Source organism: Drosophila virilis, chromosome 3, assembly GCF_030788295.1.
Source record: "Drosophila virilis strain 15010-1051.87 chromosome 3, Dvir_AGI_RSII-ME, whole genome shotgun sequence".
Lineage (NCBI taxonomy): Eukaryota > Metazoa > Arthropoda > Insecta > Diptera > Drosophilidae > Drosophila > Drosophila virilis.
The window spans coordinates 14,226,844-14,250,410 of record NC_091545.1 but is presented as its reverse complement, the minus strand read 5'-3'; the positions used below and the strand labels follow the sequence as shown (position 1 = coordinate 14,250,410).

Sequence of the window (23,567 nt, the reverse complement as noted above, 5' to 3'; positions counted from 1 at the left end):
ATAAATTAAACGTGTGCTAAAAGTAACAACAGAAAAGGTGTTGGCTGCATTTTGTTGTCGCCTTCGCTGGCTGCCACCACAAAGTGGGTCAGACAGAGGCAGGCAGAGAGTCAGGAGCCAGCGAAGACGACGCTGACAGCGCGACAGGGGCACGTACCAAGGCATCATGCAGCGGTATATTTAATTCAACAGAATTCGACAAATTGCGCGCCGAGTTGTGCACAACTTGTTGTTATTTATACATAATTCAACGGTTTGTTTTTGTTGCCTTACTTCTTAGTGTTGTTGTTGTTGTTGTTGTTAGTTTGTTTGTTTATGCAATTATGCAACGTGCAGTGCGGCGCTGAATGAAATGCCAGCAGCAGCAATAACAATAGCAACACGCGAACAATAACAATAACAGCACGAATTCATTGATAAATACAAAGGAAAAAAATCGCGTATACGCCACGCGCTCTCACAACTTTCCGGCAACTCTCTCGCGCTCTCTTGCGCTCGATCGTAAACAAACATGAACTCACCACAGCTCGTCAATACAGCGGCGCAAGCTCACCACAGCAGCAACAGCAGCGCCAGCAGCAGCAACAACAACAACAGTCAAACACAAAATAAATTTGCGCCCGCACGTAGGCTAGCAGCGAGACAAACACTGCGTCTGGCCATACCCAAGCAACAGGGTGACTCGGTTGCGCTGCCCCATGCCCAGGCGAGCAACATTTATCGGCATTCGCCCTCGCAGCTGCCGCCGGCGCCGCTGCTCAAGCGTCACACTGCAACTGTGGCCGCTGCTGGCAGCTGTGGCAGTGGGGGCAACAGTTTTATACCCAAGTCCGCATCGCCGCTGGAGTCGCACAAGCTGCCAAATGTCACGCCCACTGGCAATGCCACCCCATCGATATACAATGGTGCAAGTGGCACTGGCAGTGGCAGCGGCGCTTCCTCGACCAGCTCCAACTTTTTGGGCGTACGCAAGCCCAGCCTAACGCTCAACTCGTCGGACATACGCAACAACAATGATTTGTTTGCCTTTGCCAAGGACATGTCGCCAGCATTGGAGCTGAGTGGTGAGTTTGTGGTATGCTGCAACTGTAGCTAGACTTAATGTTTCCACTTTTACACCTTATAGATCACTCGCACTCGCATTCACCCATGTTCGCACATGATATTAGCACTGCCATCTCGCCGGCAAACAGCAATGGCTCTCCGACACATCATCAGCTGGGCAGACTCTTCAGCCTGAGTCCTTCGAGCATGAGAAGTTACGGCAATGTGAGTAGATTATTACATTTTATGCCTTTAAACTAGTTCACATTATCTGAACAGTTGTCTTATACTAAAACTTTGCCACGTATAAGAGCCCAATGAGGCTCTACTTCGAGACTAAGAAGTAACGCTCACAGTGAACTAGTTTTGTTCTACACAGGTTCCAATTCGCGAACTAGTTCAAAGAACACACTCAAGCAACACTCGCAATGCCTAATAGCTATTTATAGCCGCAACGCCGCAAAGGTCAGTCAAAGTACATTTCAGACGTTCAACTGTACATTCTCCCTCTCTCTCTCTCTCTCTTTCACTCCCTCTCCTCCTTCTCTGTCACTTTGGCACGCACCCTGCCTGATTTTGCATATTCTGTTGACCCACAACCGAAAAGCTTTACAAACACCAACACACAAGCCCCAAATCGTCATTTCGTGCCATATATTTAACCATTTATAAAGCTCACACCTCACGCAACCGCACAGAGAAAAGGGTGGGAGGGGGGGTGTAGTTGGACAGGGCGACACTCCCAGGGAGGCTCACGAAACCGGCTGGTCACAACAATGTAAATAGGTAGAAAATAGCGTCAACTTAATTAATAAATAATATTTAGCACGATTTGAATGAGGGGGGCGCGGTAAGGAAACCAAGAGAGAGTCGAGAAGCGAGAGACGGCTAACGATGTGCCTACACACACACATGCATATATGCATATGCATATGTATGTATGTGTATGCATACATGCACACAGACGTTATGGCTCTATGAATAATCGGCATTCGGCTAGAACTGTGTTTTGATTTTCAGCATGGCTCGTGCGTCGTCGTCACGCCTGACTCTGGCTCTGGCTCTGTGTGCGCGCTACCCTTGGGGTACATTGATTCCGCAGATGCGCATCGGGTGTTCTCCTATAAGCGATTGACGGGGCTGATTAGCTTGAGTGTGAATCAGTCCAAGTACAGTCAAAGACTGTGTACTTTAAACCTGTAGATTATAAAATGCTGCTGATAATATGTACAAGACATCAACATTTTAATTAAAAGCAATACGCGATGACCTATAAAATAGGTGTAATGCGAGCATGATAACGCGCATTTCACTTGGACATCGTAGTATTACTATCTTACGGACTATAACAGTATAATATAAATAATAGTAAACAACTATTATTTTGAGTATGGCCATTTAGTACTGACTATAACATCATGATATAAATAATAGTAAACAATTGTTTATAGTATTTTAATATATTTATTTAAATATCATTTTCAAGATCTTGACGTTTTCGATCGATTCTCTAAAAATATATATATATATATAAATGTAGGTACATATATTGAGCTGCTTTTGGAATTTTGATATGCATCGTGTAGAGTACATAAAAACGAAATATTAGTAAACAATTACAAATATCAAATGCTAGACTTTGCCGGGGAATGTCGCTGATGATAATATCTACATATGTATATATAAATATATGTACATACTTTTGAAATTGTGGCTTAATGCCACATGTATAATTATAATTATTGAGTTTTTCTAGAATTCTCTGTTATTTCTTAGCTATGCATTTATTATTATTTTCAATATGATTTTGAAGCTGTTGAGCATACGAAATTCAGTCAGGCATACACCAATAAGCTTATTTTACACCTTGTTCTGCGATTTTTTATTTTATTATTTATTTTTTGTTGTTGTTTTCTTTGAAATTATTTGACAAGCTCTTCATCGCACAAAACGTGAGCGTGAGTGGCTCTTGCCATTTGCCCCGTTCTTGTTGTTGTTGTTGTTATTGTTGTATATAGCTACAGGTACCTGTACCTGTATGTATACAATATGTATTTTTGCATATAGTATTCTTGATATAAGTATAGTCGGGTCTGGGCATATTAGTTTTCAGCTGGCTTTGGCTGTGGCTTTTGAGGTGTGCGAGAGCCAACAACCGGTACGGAAGAAAGAAAGAAAAAAAAATCGATTAGTACGCGAACAAATGTTCGGGCAAAAGGAAGTTAGCGCTTGAAACTGTTGAAATACAAACAACGCGTTGCGCTGATGACGCCGAGTTTCATTTTGTTTTTTTTTTTTTTTTTTTTGTATTCTTTTTGGGCATTATAAAGCGCGCATACCATGCAAACAAATACAAATAAACAAGCACACACACACACACACAGAGAAGCGTTTCAAGATACGTACACACACATACAGAGACGCCAGCACACAGACACATGAAAGTTTTACTTATAAACTGACAACTGTTTTTGTGTGGCATTTTGTGGTTTTCGAAAGAATTCCATTTTCAGTATTTGGCGAATTGAGATGCGCGCCGGTTGCTTCTGTTCAGTTCGAAATACCGTTGCTATAATTGCTATAACAAATACATACATACATCAATATATGTACATAGATATATGGTGCATATATGATTAAACACTGTGCGCACATACAACTTCTATTGATGGGAATGTAACGCGTTTTATGGCTAGTTTTTATAGATTTTATATTGCATGTACTAAGTAGCTTTGTTGCGGGCATTAGGGAAACGTTATCGTAATCGTTCGCAACGCAGGCGCGCTTAAACCTGTAGCATGGGCAATCGCTTGAGTGGTTTGTGGTGTAAAAAGACAACAACATTACATATAAACAACGAGCCAAACCAGCAGCAGCACAAGCAGCAACAACAAACTGAGCTACCTGGTGATAATAGCATTTGTAACAACAACAAATCGCAGAGAAAAAAATCAGCTGGCGTTGGCGGCGGTGGCACCTTTCGATTTGGCAGCGCGCGTCGTTTATCTTTAACGAGCTGCGTCTCCAAAGATAAAAAGTCGTCGAACAAATCGACTAATAACGAAATAGCAACAATTGAACAACAATATCAGCAAATGCTCGCAACTAAGCCGGGTTCACAACCACTCGAGTCACAATCCAAGACAGCCATGAAGGTGAATGCTCAATTGCCCACTGTCAAGGTGAGTAAAACACACACACACACACACGCACACACAAACCCAACTCGAGTCCGTGGCGAGTTGCCCACTATTTATGATTCGTTGCGCCCAATGTAATTATTCGTGGGAACAACAACATGAGCAGCAGTCAAAACAATCGCAACAATAACAACAATTATGTCATTTGCTGCTTCTGGTTGCTGGCTCTCTCTCTCTCTCTCTCTCTCTCTCTTTCTCGCTCTCTTTAATGCTAAAACAATAATCTTCTGGCCGCTCTGCTGCTGCATGCTTGACTTGTGACGTAGCTCAGGTTCAGGGTCAATTTTTTGTAAAGATCGTTCAGTTTGTCGGAGCGGGGGCTATAGGTCCATGTCATTAGCATGACATAAAGTCGGAAATGAGTTTTGCTGTAAAGGCGAATGCCTATTAAATGTTGTTGTTACTACGAGCTGTGAGTCTGTGCGTTGTATTCGGCTTATGCATCTAAAGCTTAGCTTAGTAATTGAGCTGCGCTTAGAACAGAGATTAATGTCTGGCCAATGACAAGTAATACCTTTTGTTAAAAGACCACTAATTTTGAATAATATATTTTCCCAATTTTAATGAAATCATTTTTTAACCTTCGATTGCCCGTTGTGCTGAGAATATTGGGAATATCTACATATTTTCATAAACAATATGCAGGCTAGAGTCGACCCAGACAAACCTAATATGATTGGTTAAATGCAATGTTTGGATTGAAAGTTATTTAAACTATGGAACTGGATCGACCAGAACAAAATTGTAGTTGGTTCCGGTTCTTTTTTGTCGTGGAACCAGTTCATTTTTGGCATATAATTTACCTTTTAAAAGTCTTAAATTGAAATTTTCTCTAGTTTAACAATTGCTTGAGCCCTATAATGTTTATCTCTGATGTATTATTCCGTAAATCGAAAATACCTTCAACTGAATCAGTTACATATTCAAGCCCTATCAATCAATATCGTATTGACCATGTCGGGTCTTATCTACAATTTGTTGTGCGCTGTTGGCTCGAAATATTTCTGGAATTTCCATAGGCAACAGCACTCAAAATATACGCCTGCCAAGTCGATACGAATAAATCAAAATAAAACATGTTAAGCACGCATGGCTTATACAATCCGAAGGGGCGTGGCACGCCCGGGAGAAGTGCATTAAAATCAATTACGCATGAAAATTAAATGAAATCCGCCCGAAATACCAAAAATCCAAAGACTCTGACTGACAGCAAAGGGGCGCAGGCGCGACGCCAGCCGAAGGGGGGCAGCCACGACTCGGCTGAGTTATGGGTGCCCGAGCTGGGCCCCGAGCTAGGCTGGGAAAGGCCGACGCCAGTGCGACTGGCGCTGGTTCTGTTAGATACTTTACAATGGAAAGCCCCATGAGTCAGAGGCCTGAGTGCAAAGCAAACCTTTCGTTGGCCTCGTCCCGGCTGCGTGCCTCGATTGGCTGCAGCCTGTGCGATGATTTGTGGCTCGATACACGCGGCGATGAGTCAGCGGCAAGCTGGAGTTAGGCGAAAGTCATTCATTCATGCCCGTAGATAGATACAAGATACACAATACCAAGATACAAGATACAAAGCGTACGTTTGCCAACTCTCAGCGCGTAATTGAAGACAGTTCGAAGCATGAATCATAGCAAAGTGGATCGCTATGCTTTAGGTTTTAATTTGGAGCATTAAGCGAGCCATTTGTTTATGCTAATCGCTTGTCGAAAATTGGCTAGCAAGTGCAAGAGGAAGAGCTGCTGACACATTTGTGACTAATTCGGGACGCAGGCGGATGCTGCTGCTACTGGCCTTATTTCGGCTGAAAGAACAAACAAAAAAAACCAAAAAAAAAAACGAAAGTATCTGACAGATTTATTCGGCACACAATTATGATAAATTGGCTCGTTTATTTCAAGCACTCGTCTCGCTTGTGAGTTTTTCACGTCTTCAGGTATATTTTTTCTCGCTGGCTAATTGCATAACAAATTGTATAATTAATTGCATAATTATTGTTGATTATAATAAATATGCTTCCGATAACTCAATTAAATGCGAGCGTTTGCAGCGCATTAGCCACGCTATCAACTGACCTTCTGGCAGTTCAACAGCTTTGCAGCTAGTGTATCTGACAGATACAGATACATTTGCTGTGCGTGCTGTGGGTGGCGCCAGCAGCTGCGGTTCATGGCAGTAATCAAAACTAGACGCATAAACAAAAATTTAAAATACGAATTTTAAATGTTTAACAAATACATATGCAACACACACACACACACACACGCACACGCATCTGTTGTGTATTTTGTTGCTTTGCATACTTTGGAATTTCCTGGAAACATTTAAGATTTCAGCTCTTACGCCCGCTGCCAAAACTGCGCACTGAAATGTTTAATAAACAAAATCAGTTTTTGCTCAACTAATTAAAAACAAATACAATAGAAACAAATGCGTTGCACGTGTGCGACTACATTTCAATTTAATTTAAATCAATTGTTCTCAATCTTCAATCTTTGGCTTCACTTGAGCCAATGTCCATTTGGCAGTCAACAAAATAAACGCATTTGTTTATTTGCTTGGCGTAAATAAAAACGGGCAAAAAACAAAACAAAATTGAAAATAACAAAAATAATAGCCAAATGCGAAAGGTAAACTAATGCGAATATTGTTTATATTAATGTCTCATTGCGGTTGTTGCTGAATGGTGAATAAAAAAAATAAAAACAACAAGAAAAAAAGGTAATTTCAAAGTCCACAGAGATCAAATCAAAATTTTAAAACAACTAAAACAACATTAAACGCATTAAATGCATTAAAAAAAAAAAAACAACAACAATATTTCCCCACGCCAAATTGCACTGCGTTGAGAGGAGCGTTGGACAACACACCAGAGCGAGAGAGCGACACATGCAAGCTCTCCACCGAATTGCATTGCGGTGAGAATGAATGGGCCGAAGAGCACGCGCACTTGCATTTGACAACACATCAGAGCGAGGGTGCGAGCAAGCGAGCGAGCGGCACATGCAAGCTCTCCACAGTGCTACCTGTTTCGTTTGCTCGCTCGGTCGCTGCCTTACGCTCATTTCGTCTCTCTGTCTGGCAGCTGCGTAAGTCGGCTGCGCCGCTGGCTTGAAGCTGTCGTGAGAGACTCCACTGTTTCAGTCTTGTGTCGAACACTGAACGGTTGAGTTCGGAGCGCAATCGAAGACAACGACAACGCGTTTTGCTGTAATCGCAAGCAAATGTTAAAAGAATTTATATATATATACATATATATAAAGTTGGCTATGCGTGATAAAAGCATTAAATAATATTGTGAAATGTAGAGAATGCGCTCAAGCGCACATATCGAATACATAAAAAAAACATCAAGTGAAAAGTGCGTAAAACCAGGCAAATATTTCAAAGATATTGCGAACATAAATAAAACGAAAATAAAATGAAAAAAAAAAAAAACAAATGTTTTAAAATAAAACACACAAATTTCCCACGAAAATTCTTTGAACTTGCGTGTTTGTTGTAACATTTGTGACGTAGACCCAACAAATTTGCTAATCGGGGAAATTTACATAATTAAAATTTGCTATTTCTTTAAGCTGATAAACCAGTTACAAAAACAAGTCAAGATCGGAAAATTAAAGCCAAATTGCGCGTAGGCCGTGAGGCCAGAATCAGAAATCAAGCGAAAGACGCCCAAACCGAAGTCGTAAAACGCGTTTATTGACTAACCCAAAGACACACAAAGTCAGACTGCTGGCGGGATGGAGGGAGGGCGGGTGGAGGGGGGGGGGAGACTGTTTAAAAAAGCGGTTAACGCCTTGCATTTGGCCAAGCGGAAATTCATTAGCCAGTTGCTGGTTTATTAGCTTGCAACCTGACAACTATGCAAACGGAAGTCGGCGTCACACACGCCGCGTGGGTCTGGCCAGGGGAGGGGGGGGGGCACGTGTGGGCTGAGCTGAACTTGGGCCCACGTCCGCGGGCTGGGTTTGGAGTTAAGTGTCAAGGCGTTCAGCGTGCTGCAAATGTCATAATCAGCCACTTTTCGGGCCATGTATCTGACAGATACTGTATCTGACAGATACATTCGCCAACCAGTTCTCGGGCAGCTCTTTTTTAAGCCTTTCTCATTGTCCGATTCGTGTCTTTCATCCTATCCCATTCTCATTTATATATATTCGCTTAACGGTTGCCATTCTGTTCTTTAGACCGAACGATCTTTCTTTTGGCTTTACTTTTCTTTTTTTTTCCCCCATTGGCTTGTTTTGCTACAGAAAAAAAAACCAGATGCGCCATAATTGTTTATAACAATAACTTTGGAACTTTGGAACACACAGAGATGTATACAATGGGAGGCATTTGTTGTGCCTGCCAAAAGTTCTGAGCGTTTTATTATTGATTTCTGTGGAAAACACGCGTTCCGGAATGCTAATTGTTGCGCTTGTAATTAATGCAAATTAAATATGTTTTGTTCGTTTCTTTTCTTCTTCTTTTGCATAGAAAATGCATAAATCTTAGCATTCGTTCGCAAAATGCCAACGAACTCAGCAAAAGAGCAAAAACTCAAAAACTCAGCAACAAAATAAAGGAAAAGCTTTCGATAAGCATAATTTAACCTAATAAACAGGCGAACTGTACGTTCCAGTTCCAGTGTTCCGGTTGTAACCAGTGTTGTTTAACTACAAAATAATATAAACGAAAAAACATGGTTGTCACCACAACGCGAAGTCCGCTGCTAACGCAGACGCAGCCCAAAAATGCAGCAACAAGCGGCAGCCACACGGCCGCGATGCGTTCCCGTTTGATATTTCCACGGCAACATTATCAGGTAAACTTGCTCAAATCAACCGTATCAATAAGAGAAACCCATCCAAATTGAGTGATAAAACTAGCCCCTCAGGCATTACGGCGTTCATTAACCCCGAGGCGCCGCTGTAAACGACCAAAGCAGACGATGGCGACGATGTCGCCTAATAGCTCAGTCCAGCTCTGTCCAGTCTAGGGCCGGAGAAAGGCAGACATAAAAACTCATTCATATATATATATATATATATCAACAAATATACGTAGTCTTTATGAGTATTATGAGGTCTAATTGTGTGCGTGCGTGAGACGGTTGCGTCGTTTTGACCCTTGGCCAGACACCAACAATGGGCAGGCAGAGTGCCTGTTAAACGTTGCAGACGACAACACGTAATGCACATTGTGCATTGTTGTTGCATAGCGAATGTGCAACAGCACCAGTCCCTGCGTATCGGAGTCTTTCCGCTGCCATAACTCAAAATTGAACAAGTTTTTAATCTAAAATAACATTTGGCTCGTGGTTTATCCGCTACATTGTAAATTTACAAGTACTTGTTAAATGTAGCTGCTATAATTGCAGCTTCTATAATATATAATTATGACTCTCTCTCAAAATTAAACCAATTTTTAATGTTGAACGCTCTCATGAAACATTATTTATAATCTACCTTGTAAATTTGCAAGTAGCTGTAAAAATCGGCAGCAATTATTTCAGTCTTAACATAAAAGAACACGAACGAAGTTACATGACTGTATATTTTACTCGAAATTTATCATCTACCTTGTAAATTTGCAAGCAAGTGTAACTGCCGTGCACTGCATTTTAATGATATCTTAATTATTTAAAGTGAGCTGAAACGCATTTTAAATAGCCATAGAATAAATCTACTCAAATTGGGCAAATCTTGTTTTGGTCTAGTTTCAGCTCTCGGCTCGCGGCTCTCATTTGCATAGCGTAGACAACGTGGTCGTATTTATATCGAATGCGAATTCAGAATAAAAGCCATTAAAATAGCCGGCACATAAATTGTGAATGTTATTTTGTTTATAATCAATTTCATGAGTTTTTTGTTTATCGCCCCGCCCCAAACGCTTTGGAGACTGCGAGATAAATACGTCAACTGCAGCCGCCTCCTAATTATTCCCTTAAGTAGTTTCCCCCAAGCGATCCAAATGGAGCTCTTGAACAGCTCCATTTCTCTACGAGCCTCAAACCATCTGCCAATTTGCACTGTCGACCCGACTCAAGAGCACCCCACTCTCTGGATGGGGAGCCAGGCACTTGGCCATATACGAATTTTGCCTGGTTTTCGTTTTCGTTTTTTTTTTTTTTTTCAGCGATCGCAATTTTCTTTTGACTATTTTGCTAAAGTGTTCCGACTGTTTTATTTGTGGGCCGTGCGGTTCTCCAATCCGTCGCCATTGTCTATATAAATCCACATAGTACATACATAATTTGATTTCCAGAACGTGCCGCACTGCCTCACTCACCAGTCCGTTGACGTCAATGTGACGCCAGCGTCGCAGTCTGTGCGAGGGAATATTTGAATCCGTTGGGTGCGTCGTCTTCTCTGGATTGTGGATAGTGGGGGAGGGGGAGATGGTCGTTGCAAACGCAGCTATTTGAGGAATTGTTCTTAGCCTTGATGCTAAATTTAACATGTGCTTTAAAACTTTCAAATTGGGAAATTGACTTGAATAGCTTAAAAGAGTCAAAGAGTAAAAACCAAAAACCAATAATCATATAAACTAGATATTTCAAGTGGCCGCAGATAAAAAAGATCACCCGGTATGTGGAAACTATCAAAACCTGCCATTTGACTATAATTTCTGAATGAAATCAATTAAGATAAATTCGAACAGAAACTGGATGCCAAACCGGCCTGTCCACCCATTACACAGACTCGTTCCACTAAATGACAGCCCATTTTAATTAAAAGCGTCATTCAAACTGCAACGGAAAAAACAAGTACCAAAAAAAAAACAAAAACTTGTACCAAGTGCGAACATTATGCAGCCCTTCCCCCCCAGTGCACTGAGACGAGTGGCCATTGAAGGCGCCCCCGACACGCATTTCATAATGCAGTTATTAAGCAGTGCGAGCGGCAGAGTGCGTGCTGTAGCGCGAGCGAGAGCGAGAGCACAACAATAACAAGAGCAACAAGTTCAGAAAGCTCTCTGTGCACGCACGCTGGCAACGCCAGTGCCAGTGCTCGAAAACGCTGGCAGCCTGTTTTCGTTGTTGTCGTTTTACGGCAGGCACGCTGCCAAAGCCCAAACACAAACAAGTTTGACCCGCTCGCTCACGCTCTCTCACCACATCACTCTCTCTCTCTCTGTGCCCGTGGCCGTGCCCTGAGCGCTTTTAGTGCTTTTCATTCAATTTTCGTTTCAGTTGTGTTCGTTGCTTCCGCGCGTTCAAAAGCTACAAAATCAAAGAAAAACACGCGCGCAATACAAAACGCACGCGATTTCCGTGCGGCTTCTTAACGTTGCGATCTTTCGATGAAAGTGTTTCTTTTTTTTTTTGATGCCAGTGAAAATTTGTGCATTGCTTATAAAATGATTTTTTCTTAATATGCGCACAAAGTAAGCAAGAGTTCAATACAAATAAGACAGACAGTAAATATAGGCAAAGGTAAATAATAAGAAATGTACAACTTTTGCAAGCATAAAAAGCAATACGCAAGAAAAGACATAAAATGCTTTGCCTGTTTTTGTTTATAGTAAATCGTTTGGCGCTGTGTGGTTCCCGTTTGTTCTTGTTGTTGTTATTAGATCGCACTCTGTTGTCTCTCTGTTTAGCGTGTGTGTGTGTGTGTGTGTAGGAAATGGCAATGGCAAAACGAAAATGTATCTCGCAGATAGCTTTTGCCATATCTATGTGTGTGTGTGTGTGTGTGCTTGTGTTTTGTTTGTGCTTCATGCTCGATTGCCTCGATTATGCTTTGATTGCACTGACACACACACACACACACACACACACACATAGAGATAGCCATTAAATTGATGTAGCATTTGGCACTTTTACCTTTTCTACCCCGATCCCAACCCCGACCCCGACCCAGACCCCGAACCCCAACCCAGCGACAGACGCTCTGGCGCGCTGCCAAACACGCTGACGTCTCAGTCAATTGATGAACCGGTTTTATGTTTTTCTCTTTCTTTATATATATATATATATATTTTTTTTTTTATATATGTTTTCTTGTTCTTGTTCTGGTTCAAACTAAGCCCACACGCATGGCAACTGTTTAGTGTTTGAGGTGAATGCTTCGGAATTGTTGTTTATTTATGGCTTATCTCTGGCAGCTCTTATCAAAACACAGCTAGTTAAAAGCCGCACACGCTCACAATATCATCTATATATATATATGTATATGTATATGTGTATATATCTATTGGTAACTGCAGGCTGACCCGCTTGGCGCCAAACCAGCGACTCGTGTCAAGGGCTAACTGCGTCATTTGGCCAAGGGTTGCACAGCCAGAGCAACCCCCTTTGGGCGCAGAGTACAGTGCGGCACGTTAACTCTTGTGGCACTTAGATATTTCTTTTCGGTTGCTTAGTTTTGTTTTTTTGTTTTTTTTTTTTTTTGGCAACACCCACGCGACTTGCTAAATGCAACGTCAAATTGCGAATGCATTCAAAATTAATCTGCAGCTAATGAGACACAATTCTGTTTCTGTGGCAGATGCGGCAACTAATTGGCAAAGATAGCGGCACAGATTGCAGCTGTTTGTTGCACTTGGCTTGTTTCGGCTAACAATTGCGCTCACCTTGAACCCCGTGTGCGCATTCGATTTGCCACAACCGTGCAGCGCCCACGGGCCGTATGAGCAATGTCGTTTCTCTCACATAATGCACTTACTGTCAATTTGAATGGCAAATTGCTGAACGCCAGTTAAATTGTGCAACTCGCGCTGTTGGCCCTTTTGCTGGAGCGGAAATGCTTGCGAGTCGGATGTCATATTTATTGCACGTAGCTAAATTTAATTTCTCAAAGTTGAGAACTGAGCACGGCGAGATAGGTGTATGCAATAAAAGAAACAATTCTTTGCACATTCCATTCTATTCATTTATTGTTTAAAGTTTAGCAGGTATCGATCAGTGCTTGCTCGCACCTATAAATAACATTTTGCATTAATTATATATTTCAGCAATAGCTTACACCTATCGTGCATAATTAATCCCACTGCTGTTTTTTTAAAGCCCTACTCGTAGATATTAATAAACAATTTTTAGGCATAAATAATACGATTAGCAAAGCTTAAGTCTCATATCTAGTTAGATATGTTTATGTGGCCACAATTTTATATCAGAGCTGCATTCTTCGCTGCCTGATTTTTTGTGTAGTCTTGGCAATGAATTGGTTAAGCACAAAGCAAAGAGTTAGAGTGCGCTAGTCAGGAGTGCCCGACTAGCACATACCCTGAACTTTCTGCCAATACCAAATGCAGCGCTCGCTAAGGCCGGAAGGGGTCGGAGGTGCCTGTAAAATGAAAGATACTTTATCTGTATATACTATACCAGAAACAACATGTTAAATTTGGTGACTTTTGATCTTAAAACCAAAGAGATTTGCTCAAAAAACACGATTTCGTTATCGATAATTATCGATTGCCTTGAAACTGGGAAAGTTATCGAATTGCGCCCTATCCAGACCTAGTCAAGTCTTAAGCTTCCTTCACCCTGTTACATACATTAGCACAAAACCATCATACCCTTTTATCCACTTCCAATGGGGTATCAAAAAAAAAAAAAACATTCTGAATCGAATTTATTTTAAAATACAATAGGCGCTTTGGCTCATCTGACCTCATCTCAAGAACCAAACCGTTTTAATCTGCAAAAATTCGAATTTCTAAAAAAAGAAGAAAAAAAGAATCCAAAAAAATTTGAATATTAAAAATAATTTAAATATTTTTTTACTATCGCCTCCACTTGAATAGATAATTCTATAATTCTTCTGTACAGTCTTTTGGGCAGTTCCTAAGATCCTTTGCCTGGGCTTAATATGTACATTCCAATCTCTAGACAATTCTGCTTCCGTCAGAACTAACCATAGAAAATGTGCAAAATATTTCTGTTTAAGAATGATTATTCTTATTTTCAGACTTTTGTATATTCTAGTAAGATCTCCGTAGATCTCTTGACTTGACTTTTCTATAAATGGTGCTCTAACCGCGTCACTTTCAGAAGCACAAAAAATAATTAACATTTTGCTATTTCACAAGTTTACACACTTTTTGTTGTTCTTCACATACGCCCACTTTTAAAAGCCAGTGTCACCTGCTGCCCACACAGCTCGAACCTTAACCAAGTGCAGCATTTGAATACCCTTTGTCGAGGGTATTATAATTTGAATATGTAATGTGTAATGTATATATATAAAGATATATATTCTTGATCAGCTTCTAAAGTCTGGCTAATATAGCCAAGTCCAGCTGTCTGTCTGTCCTTCTGTCTCTTTGTCTTTCTGTCTCTTTGCGAGCTAGTCTCTCAGATTGAAAGCTTTCGTCTTGATATATGTCGAAACCAGCCCGATCGGAGCACTATAGCATATAGCTGCCATGAGAACGATCGGTACAAAGGTGGTTCTAGTGTGGAAAACTTTTTTGTTTATGAAGATATTTTGACTAAACTTGGCATATATAAGTTTTACTATGTTACCTACTATATGCACATCTTGTCAGAATCGGTCAACTATATCATATAGTTCCCATAGGTCCGATCAGTTGAAAAGTTGGTTCTTGTATGAAATAGTATTTGCTTTTCCAAGATACTTTTCAAATTTCTGCCTAAGGCAAATGTGTCCACAAGAGTATTAACACTTCGGCTTGCCAAAGATTTTCCTACTTTCTAGTTTTTTATTTATTTTTTTTAATTTTTTTCGCATTTGTTCGACCCACGCTTTTTAGAGCGTTGGCAACGCGTTTTGTTGTTTCTTTCTTTTTTTTTTCATTTGCATCTGAAATGGCGTCCAGAACAATAAACTTGGCTTACACGAATCGCACTCGGGCAAACAAATAAACTGACAATGTTTTGTCATTGAGGGGCGGGGCGCCACTCTGCGGGGCGCCTAATTAAACAATAATAAAACGCAAATAAAACATTAAAACATTTTATGGCCCGCTGCTATCTGCAAGCACAAAAATAATTGTCGCGAATACATTAAAAGTCACTCAAGCGTTGTCTCGTGTGCCATTTAATATATATATATATATATATATATATATATATATAAATTATAGCATATATGTATATACATACTAGCGGGTATGCCCAGCCTTGCCCATGGCAATTATCAAAAAAATTCTCAACACGCTCTTTGAAAATGGGTTTGAAACCGATCGGATGGTAAACGAAAAACTTGCATACAACCATTTTTCGCGAGTTTTCCCGAACCTTCATCACATTAGTTGACTACAGTGAAATTTTAGCTTCCCAGCTCTTACGGTACGATCTGGGCGTTAATCAGTCAATCAGTCAGTCAGTCAATCAGTCAGTCAATCAATCAGTCAGTCAATTAGTCAGTCAGTCAATTAGTCAGTCAATCAGGATAAGCAATTTTATACATAGAGATACAAGTAAAAGTAATATATATATATATATATATATATATATATATATATATATATATGTGAGTGTGTGTGTGTTTGTGGGTGAGCGTGTATGTATGTATGCATTAATGTATATATGTATGCATGTTTATTTCTTCATACCAAGCGACCAAAATTATTTATCGCTGTGCTGCAAATTTAACTAAATGAATTTTCACCAAGTGCTCTACTCCTCGATTCTCAAGAATTCAAGTAGGCTCTGCGGTCTTTCATGCTTAGCGAGTAGTGTTGTGCTTTTTTTTTGTGGTTTTTTTTTGTTGATGTTTTTTTTTTAAATTTGTGAGTATGTATTCATGTATGTATGTATGTATGTATGTATGTATGTATGTATGTATGTATGTATGTATGTATGTATGTATGTATGTATGTATGTATGTATGTATGTATGTATGTATGTATGTATGTATGCATGTATGTATGTATGTATGTATGTATGTATGTATGTATGTATGTATGTATGTATATATATATGTATGTATGTATGTATGTATGTATGTGTGTATGTATGTATGTATGTATGTATGTATGAATGAATGTATATGTTCATCAATCAGTTCCTCACGAAAGACAGTTTTATATAGATATATATGTATGTATAAATATATATAATTCATGCTTTTAAATATTGTGCTATGCATAAATGCGGCCAGCTTCCCCTCAGCTAGCCTCCGAGTTTGAAGAATTAATTTGAATCGCATAAAAACCACATAAAAACTTTATCCGTTAACAAAGCCAGTTCTGTTCTTCCATTATTTTTGTTTATTATGCCCAGTGGAAATGAATCAAAAGGGTATGATGGTTATGTGCAAATGTATGTAACCGGGAAAAAGAGGCATCTTCGACACCGTAAAGAATATATATTCTCAATTAGCATCCTCATTTAATAGGTAAACAAAGAAAGTGTAAAGTGCATCTGGTATAGAGGGTACCAGATGCAGGGTATGCCCTAGTCGGGCACTCTCGACCACAGCATACTTACTGGTTTTGTGGTATTTTTCGGTTCTGCGCTCTGCGCACACGTTTGTTTTTATTATGTTAATTGATAAGTTTTATAATTTTTTAATGGAATTCTAAGCGCAAATTGAAACCAAAACCTTGAAATACTTTTGGCATACTGAAATTTTAGGTAATCGCCTCTGGAATTTTAAACAAATTTTGATAGAAAGTGGAGGTTTGTCAGGCTTTTTAAGCTGTGGGAAATTTAAATGGGAAATACCTGCATTACTCATAAAGAAAAGTCTGATCAATTTTCTGCCACAACTTAGGCCTATTTGTCGTGGTTGGGCTTTTAAAGCTAATGCGTATTTGATGAATTTTTGTGTGCTTATAAATTAACAATAAAGATCTCACTTAAGTTTAATTTATGCAAATGCTTTTAACTCAAAGCGACAGCTGAATTTAGTCAGATTTCTTTTGGCTGATTTGTCAAATGACAAACAAAAATAAATAACAAAAAGAATGAGAAAAACTTAATAATAATGCTGATAATTCCGGTAGCCCGTCGGCCCTGGGTGTATTGTGGCATTATCGTGTGTCTGTTTTTTCTCTCTCAAAATTAATAACTTCGAAAAGCCGTAAACTGTCAGCGGAGCTGAGCATGTGAATTAGTCAAGAGAATGTTGAAATTAAGCAAATACGAATTAAGTGCAAAGAAAATTAACATTTTTAATGCTATTCAAAATTCAATTTATTTATCTCTTGCTCTTCGAAGATTTCTTGGAAATGCGAAAGGAATTTAAGCAGACATATTGCTGCATGGGGGGGGGGCGGGGGTGGGCGAGCTGCGGGCGGCGGGGCAGTCAAAACAAACAATTAAACGCGCATAAAAATACCGAGAAAAGCAAATGTAAATAACAGCTTATAAAAAAATATGTCACGTGTGTGAGGGCCAAAGTTCAAGAAACTTTTCATTAGGTTTGGCATGCAAAGTGCGCCAAACAAACCGACGAAGGTCGCTTAATTAGGTTCAGGTGCTGCTGCTGCCCCAGCCTGGCCACAGCCTGGCCAACCATCCAAACGTGGCAGGTGGCAGGTGGCAGCTGCGTCCAGCAGGCGCCGCGGCAATGGCTATGAGCGAATCGCGTGTCTCAGCCAAACCAAAGTGCCGCGCCCAGCACTGTGTGTGTGTGTGTGTGTGTGTGTTAAATATGGGGCGCGCGTGGCATGCCACCATCAGAAAATAAAACAAAAAAAAAGGGCAAAGAGCAGGCAACAAACTGACGTTGCGACCGCCCGCCGTCAGTAGCACAAATCCGGCCCAAATCAATAAAAAGCGCAAACACTTCAAAATAAAAGCCCAAAAAAACTGTCTGCCCAAATGAATCAGAGGCTAAAGATTTGTGATGCGCTGCGTTTCGATTGCTTACCGGGAACCGCGCTCCAAGCTGAGCAGCAAATAACAAGCACTTCGACCAATTTGTTCAGGCAAATAAAAAACGGCGTCAATATTTGCATTGAAATGCTTTAAAATGTCAAACTGTGCGCCCACGCATGACTGTCAAACTGTGCGCCAACTGTGCTCTGACAGCCGTTTATTGTTTAACTAAAATTTATTAACTTTTTCCCAAACTTCTCCCGCCGTTTGCAACATTAATTTTCAGTTTAAAGCAGTTACATGTAATTTATTACATTGATTGTGAAATCCTATCGCTATATACACACAAACAAAGTATAAAAAAAATATACAAATCATAAAAGTAATTATACAAAATATGTAAACAATTGTTAATTGCACAGCAGTAGCGCAAGTAAAACTAAATTATCATAAAAATAGGAGGTAAACAGCCAAGAGGTTTGTGCACATATCACATACATAAGCAAAAGGAACAGACACACGCACATATACACACATAGAGTTACAAATATATAAAACACATATACATATGTATAAAGTCTAAAATATAGTACATAAAATATAAACATAAATCAGCAGGCACTTTGCGTGCTCGACAAGTACAAAACATTCATATATGTTTGTATATGGGGTTATATAGAAATACAAATATATACTTGTATATATATATATATAGATATAGGTGTATATAGGTATATATCACGCACACTCTATATGAACTAACAGACACACGCACACAGATATAGTACAAGTAATTCTCTCGTCTATGTTTTGATCTTGCGGCCCAGCTTGGTAGCCGCATATTTGTTGCCCTCACGTCCAGCCGATCCGCTGCCTTGTGAGCTGCTGTGATTGGCTTTGCGCTTGCCAATGCCATTGCTCTTGGAGCGCGTCTCGAAGAGCACATCCGAATCCGTTTCCGATTCGGTGAGTGAAGTGTTGCGCGAATCTGTGTAATATAAAGGCTATTCAGATATGTTCGAACTATTTCGGCAGCAACTTACAATTGGCAGCCTCTTCATCCTGGGTGCCGATCAGCGCATATTTTTGCACCTTTTGACGCATGCGCGGCTTCTTGGTCTGGCGGCAGGCACAGGCAATGCCCCAGAAGATGCCCGAGAGCAGCAGGCAGCTGGAAATCACGCCCACAAAAACATACAAAATGGACCAGTCTGTGGGGCAAACGACGGCTTAATATAAAGTTTTAGAGTTGAAATGTTTCTATAGCTACCGCAGTTGGCCTCATCGTTGCTGAAGAAGAATCCTACCGATGGCATCCAGAATGCCTCGCAAATGCAAGCTCTCGTCGAGGGTTCGCATCTGCCATGTCCAGAGCAATTATTCTGGCACACGGTGGTGCGAATGTCCACATAAAGTGCACCTAGAATTGAGTCATCCTTTTGCAATTTGGCACGCAGCATACGCTCCACATGCAGTCCATCCATTGGCCTCGACTGTCCACTCTTCGCATTGTTGGTCATTACAAAGAACTCCAGCACTGCCGCCTCTGTGTGCAGATCCTGCTTGAGTTCCCTGATTTGTATCTTATTGTCATCGCCCAGCAGCAGCTGCAGCTTCTGCACTGTGGAATCCAGCTCGCTTTTGGTTACCACCGACAAGCCCATCGGCAGCGTTACTTGCACCAGATTCATAAGCATGGGATCCGCATGGACATTAATGCTGACTGAATCCGTGCCGGTCAGACCCTGATCATCGCTCACAGTTAGCTTAAAGACGTAGCGACCCTGCACCACGTTGCTGAGCTGTAAGAATGGAGCATTTATATGACAATCCTTCCCAGCTGGTGTCTGGCCTGGACTTACAATCATAATTGGCTGCTTGTCCGTATCGCCCACGATGACGCCGGCCGCCTGACTAGAATCCTCACGCGTCCAAACATATTTTACGACAGCCAAATCGTCCGATGACTGCGACCCATTCAAATATATAGCTGTGACGGGCAAGGCAATGGTGCGATCCCCACCAGCATTAGCAATAGGCGCCGCATTGCGTTCTTTGGAATAAATGCGGCATTAGCTTACAATAGATTCATTTTGTTTTTGGCTAACCACGTACCCTGCACAATCTTCACCCAGGTACTGTCGGTGGCCGTGTTGTTGTTCTCATCCGCAACGCTTAGCTCGAACTCGTATAGGCCGAGCGTTAGGCTGGTGGCATTAGCAATCTATACAAGTGGCGGATATGTGAGAGATTAGATTAGGTTTTGTATTGTACTTATTGTTTGTACTTACAGAGCTGTTCGACTTGAGTATGAGCGCTTTGTTGGGTCCGCTGAGCTGCTTCCACTGATAGCTTTTGATGCCAATGTCATCTTTCGATTCGGATCCATTTAAAATTGCCCAGTTGATGGGCAGGCTCGTTGTCTGTGCGCATGGGAAGCATGTCATCGATAGACATAAAAGATTTAGCTATTTCTCGACTTACCACATTGACGCCAGCTTTGGCCGTAGGCGGTGAGTTGGTGGGTGGCTTCACAAATACATGTACCTTGGCGGTGCTCGACTGTTTGCTGCTGTCGGTGACCTTCAGGACGAACGTGTACATGCCCTCCTCCAAATTGGACAGCTGTACATATGGTGTTCTTGTGTTCTGCATGTCAACCGCCTTCGCCTCATCACTGGCATCTTTTGTCCATTCCCATTCAACGATTTCGTGATCGTCGGAGCTGGCGGTTCCGTTGAGCGTCACATTGTTGTTTGGCAGATACAAAATGACGGCATCCCCAGCATTGGCCACCGGCGCATAGTCCGTCTCCTTTAGCACCTGTATGGTGGCTGTGGTCGAGTTGGTTACATTATTGGAGTCCGTTACGGTCAGCTTGAAGGTATAGTTGCCCGGCGAGGTGAGATCCAATTGTAGCGTATTCACCTCCGGCAGCTGCGGCTGATAGCCAAGCGGTCCTAAGATGACCTCCCAGTGCCAGTTGACGATCTTGTCATCGTCGGTGCTGGTGCTGCCATCGAGCACCGCATTCGAGGTGGGCTGACGAATGGTTTGCTCCGACGGCGAGATGATAACCTGTGGTGCCTGATTAATCCGCCTCTCGGGCAGCACTGTCACATTAGCGGCTGCCTCGCCAAAGGTGCCATTGTCACCGGTCACAGTCACCTTGAAGGTGTATAAGCCCGCGGAGAGATTCGAGAGCTTCACCTTGGGCTTGCTCTGATCCGAAATAGTACCATTCATCGGTCCCTTGGGCTGTGATATAAGCGTCCACAGATATTTGTATTTGGCGCCGCTCGTCTCCTCATCGGGAACCGTGAACGCGGCTAGCGTCACCTCCTGCTCAGGCAGCTGCACCTCCTTGGACATGACAGACACGGTCACCTTGTTAACTTCTTGTTTGACGGGCGGCGGGGCGACTACCTCGGGCACAATCTCGCTGCCTGCCGCTTCTTGGGTGACCAAAGCAGACGCTTCATTGGGCAAATATGCGCTGTATGGCACGGCGGGCATGATGCATTTGTGCTGCTTGTTGCGAATGAATCCATGCTTGCAGCTGCATAGACCCGTCACCGCATTCGCCTGGAGCGGCACACACTCCTCCTGCGGTGGACAAGGTGTGTCCAGATCGCATGTCATGAATTTTGCAGTGCTCGGCAGCTCAGCGCCGCCATAGTAGCTAAGATCCTCTTCGTTCTCGTCGGGTGGTTGCAGCAATAGTTGCTTCATGCGCTTTTCCGCCATGGGAAACTCGTCGTCATCGTAGGCGTTGCTATCCTGCAAAAGGAAATAGTAAAGTAAAGGATGCTCAAAGGCAAGCTTTGGCGTGGCTCACTTGAAAGGGCAAACGATGCGGCTGCTTCCAAAAGTTGAGCTCCGACTCGTACGGCAGCATTGCAGCGTTCTGTTTGGTGGCCTTGAGCAGCTGCGTCCAAGTCTCTGGCTGGTCCCCATCCACTGGATTGACCAGCACCATTTGTACCTTCTCATTTTCACGCTCCCGCGCCAGTGACTTGGGCAGGCAGGCCTCATTGCTGACGCAGTGAATGTGATAGCATTTGCGCTTGAAAACTAAGACCACGTTGCAGGAATTGGTTTGGTTGCTTCCACGATTCCGCGACTGGGATTTCTCACAGCACGCCTCCAGACAGCTCCACAGATACGTCTCCTCGTCGAGCACTTGGCCCACCTCCGGTTTGTACTCCTCGAAGACGCCAGCCTGCTGTTCGTCGCGCGGCGTCGCATTCTCAAAGACGTGCCGCAACATGCGTGAGCAGACCGGCAACTGTTTGCCGTTTGCCGACAGCTCCTGTTTTCCAGCGGTCGCCAGCAGCGCATTTTGCGTTGTTGTCGTTGTTGTGCCAGCTCCCCCCACTCCAGCTGCCGTCATGACGTCGGCTGACGCGTATGTTGCTGACGCCATACAGAGCCAGAAACAAAGCCAGCCACAATTCGAAGGGTGTGCACGTGCCATTTCGTTGTGGTAGAGCGTTCACAACTGCTTTGACTATAGTTTATGCCACTTTTGTGCACTTTTTCTAGCTACTTTGCAATAATTAATACATTTTTATCAACGAGCGAGTGAATGGCTCCAGCAGCAGTGTGGCCAGTGCGCGTAGTCCACAAAATAAAAAAAAATATATGTATATGAAACAAAAAATACCAAAAGCAACATACCAAAATAACAGCTGGTGGGCCGCTCTGCGCCAAGCACTAGACCAGTGTTGTTAACTACCGTCGCGGCAATGTACGTTATGTTTGAAGCATACACACTGGCTGGCAAAAGCACAAAGAAAGCTTTGGAAGTTTGGTAACTCTGCAGACAGTTACGGCGCCTTCTTGGCGCGTTTTAAGGCGTGTTTTTATTGTTAAACAGCTATAGGATAAAACGTATATAAATTTGCAATAAATTACATATGGACTACTTGTGAAATTGCAAATATTGATTTAAGAACGCGAATTGCAAAACTGTTCGCGTGCGCCCACACACAGAAAACTCTACGAATCACAGAAACGAGAAACGAACTCAAGTGGGACGTACGCCCACGCGTAAATGGAATTTTAATCGAAGTGCTGCCTTAAATCAAAACAATATTAATTATGTGCATACGAAAACAACAACAGCAACAAATCGACCAACTGCCAGCGTATTATTTATGTAGCATACCCTAGATACTAAATAGATTTAAGATACAGAAATTGAATTATCATAACTAAACAAACATTAATCAATTCGTGAACATAAGTTTTGTAATTTTTTTGTTTAAAAACAAACACGTTACTGTTGGACTACATTTTATCTAAAGCACATTGCATTACCGAGCAGGTCGCACGGCGCCATGAATGCCACAGTTTTGCAGGCACTGGGCAGTGCACGGCAAAAAAAATGATTCAAATGTAGGTGCCATTTGTTGTGCTGCAAACATGAATAAATATACAAATCATGTTATTGTTTGATTTAGGCATTTTGAAGTGTTTATGGCTCATGCGGTGCTTTTTTTTTCTATGCTTCCAACTCATTTCTATGCACATAAAATACATTTCATTAAATATTTGCCCAAGCAAAGAATTCTGAATGAATAAATGCTCGGCTCCTAGACTCACAGAC

At 41.8% G+C, this 23,567-nt stretch overlaps 2 protein-coding genes across 4 annotated transcripts in view; one reads left to right on the top strand and one right to left on the bottom strand.

Moving 5' to 3' along the window:
• Positions 1-902: 902 nt before the first annotated feature.
• Positions 903-23,567, top strand: part of Sarm (sterile alpha and armadillo motif) — a 40,221-nt gene continuing 17,556 nt past the window's right edge. For 2 of the 3 annotated variants that reach the window (XM_032434451.2, XM_032434450.2), the window contains exons 1-2: positions 903-1,064; positions 1,127-1,269. In XM_032434451.2, the coding sequence (XP_032290342.2) occupies positions 1,040-1,064; positions 1,127-1,269 (168 nt within the window). In that variant the 5' untranslated portion in view covers positions 903-1,039. Of the gene's footprint in view, positions 1,065-1,126; positions 1,270-8,905; positions 9,044-23,567 lie in introns of those variants that run through there. The other variant, XM_015175182.3, reaches the window with a different exon arrangement.
• Positions 18,250-22,574, bottom strand: LOC6624231 (dyslexia-associated protein KIAA0319-like protein). Its single transcript, XM_032434454.2, has 8 exons — positions 21,795-22,574; positions 20,441-21,736; positions 20,248-20,379; positions 20,072-20,180; positions 19,819-20,009; positions 19,227-19,758; positions 19,000-19,167; positions 18,250-18,944 (listed from the first exon to the last, which is right to left on the bottom strand). Exons 1-8 carry the CDS (start codon positions 22,431-22,433, stop codon positions 18,760-18,762), a joined length of 3,252 nt encoding a protein of 1,083 aa, XP_032290345.1. The 5' UTR covers positions 22,434-22,574; the 3' UTR covers positions 18,250-18,759.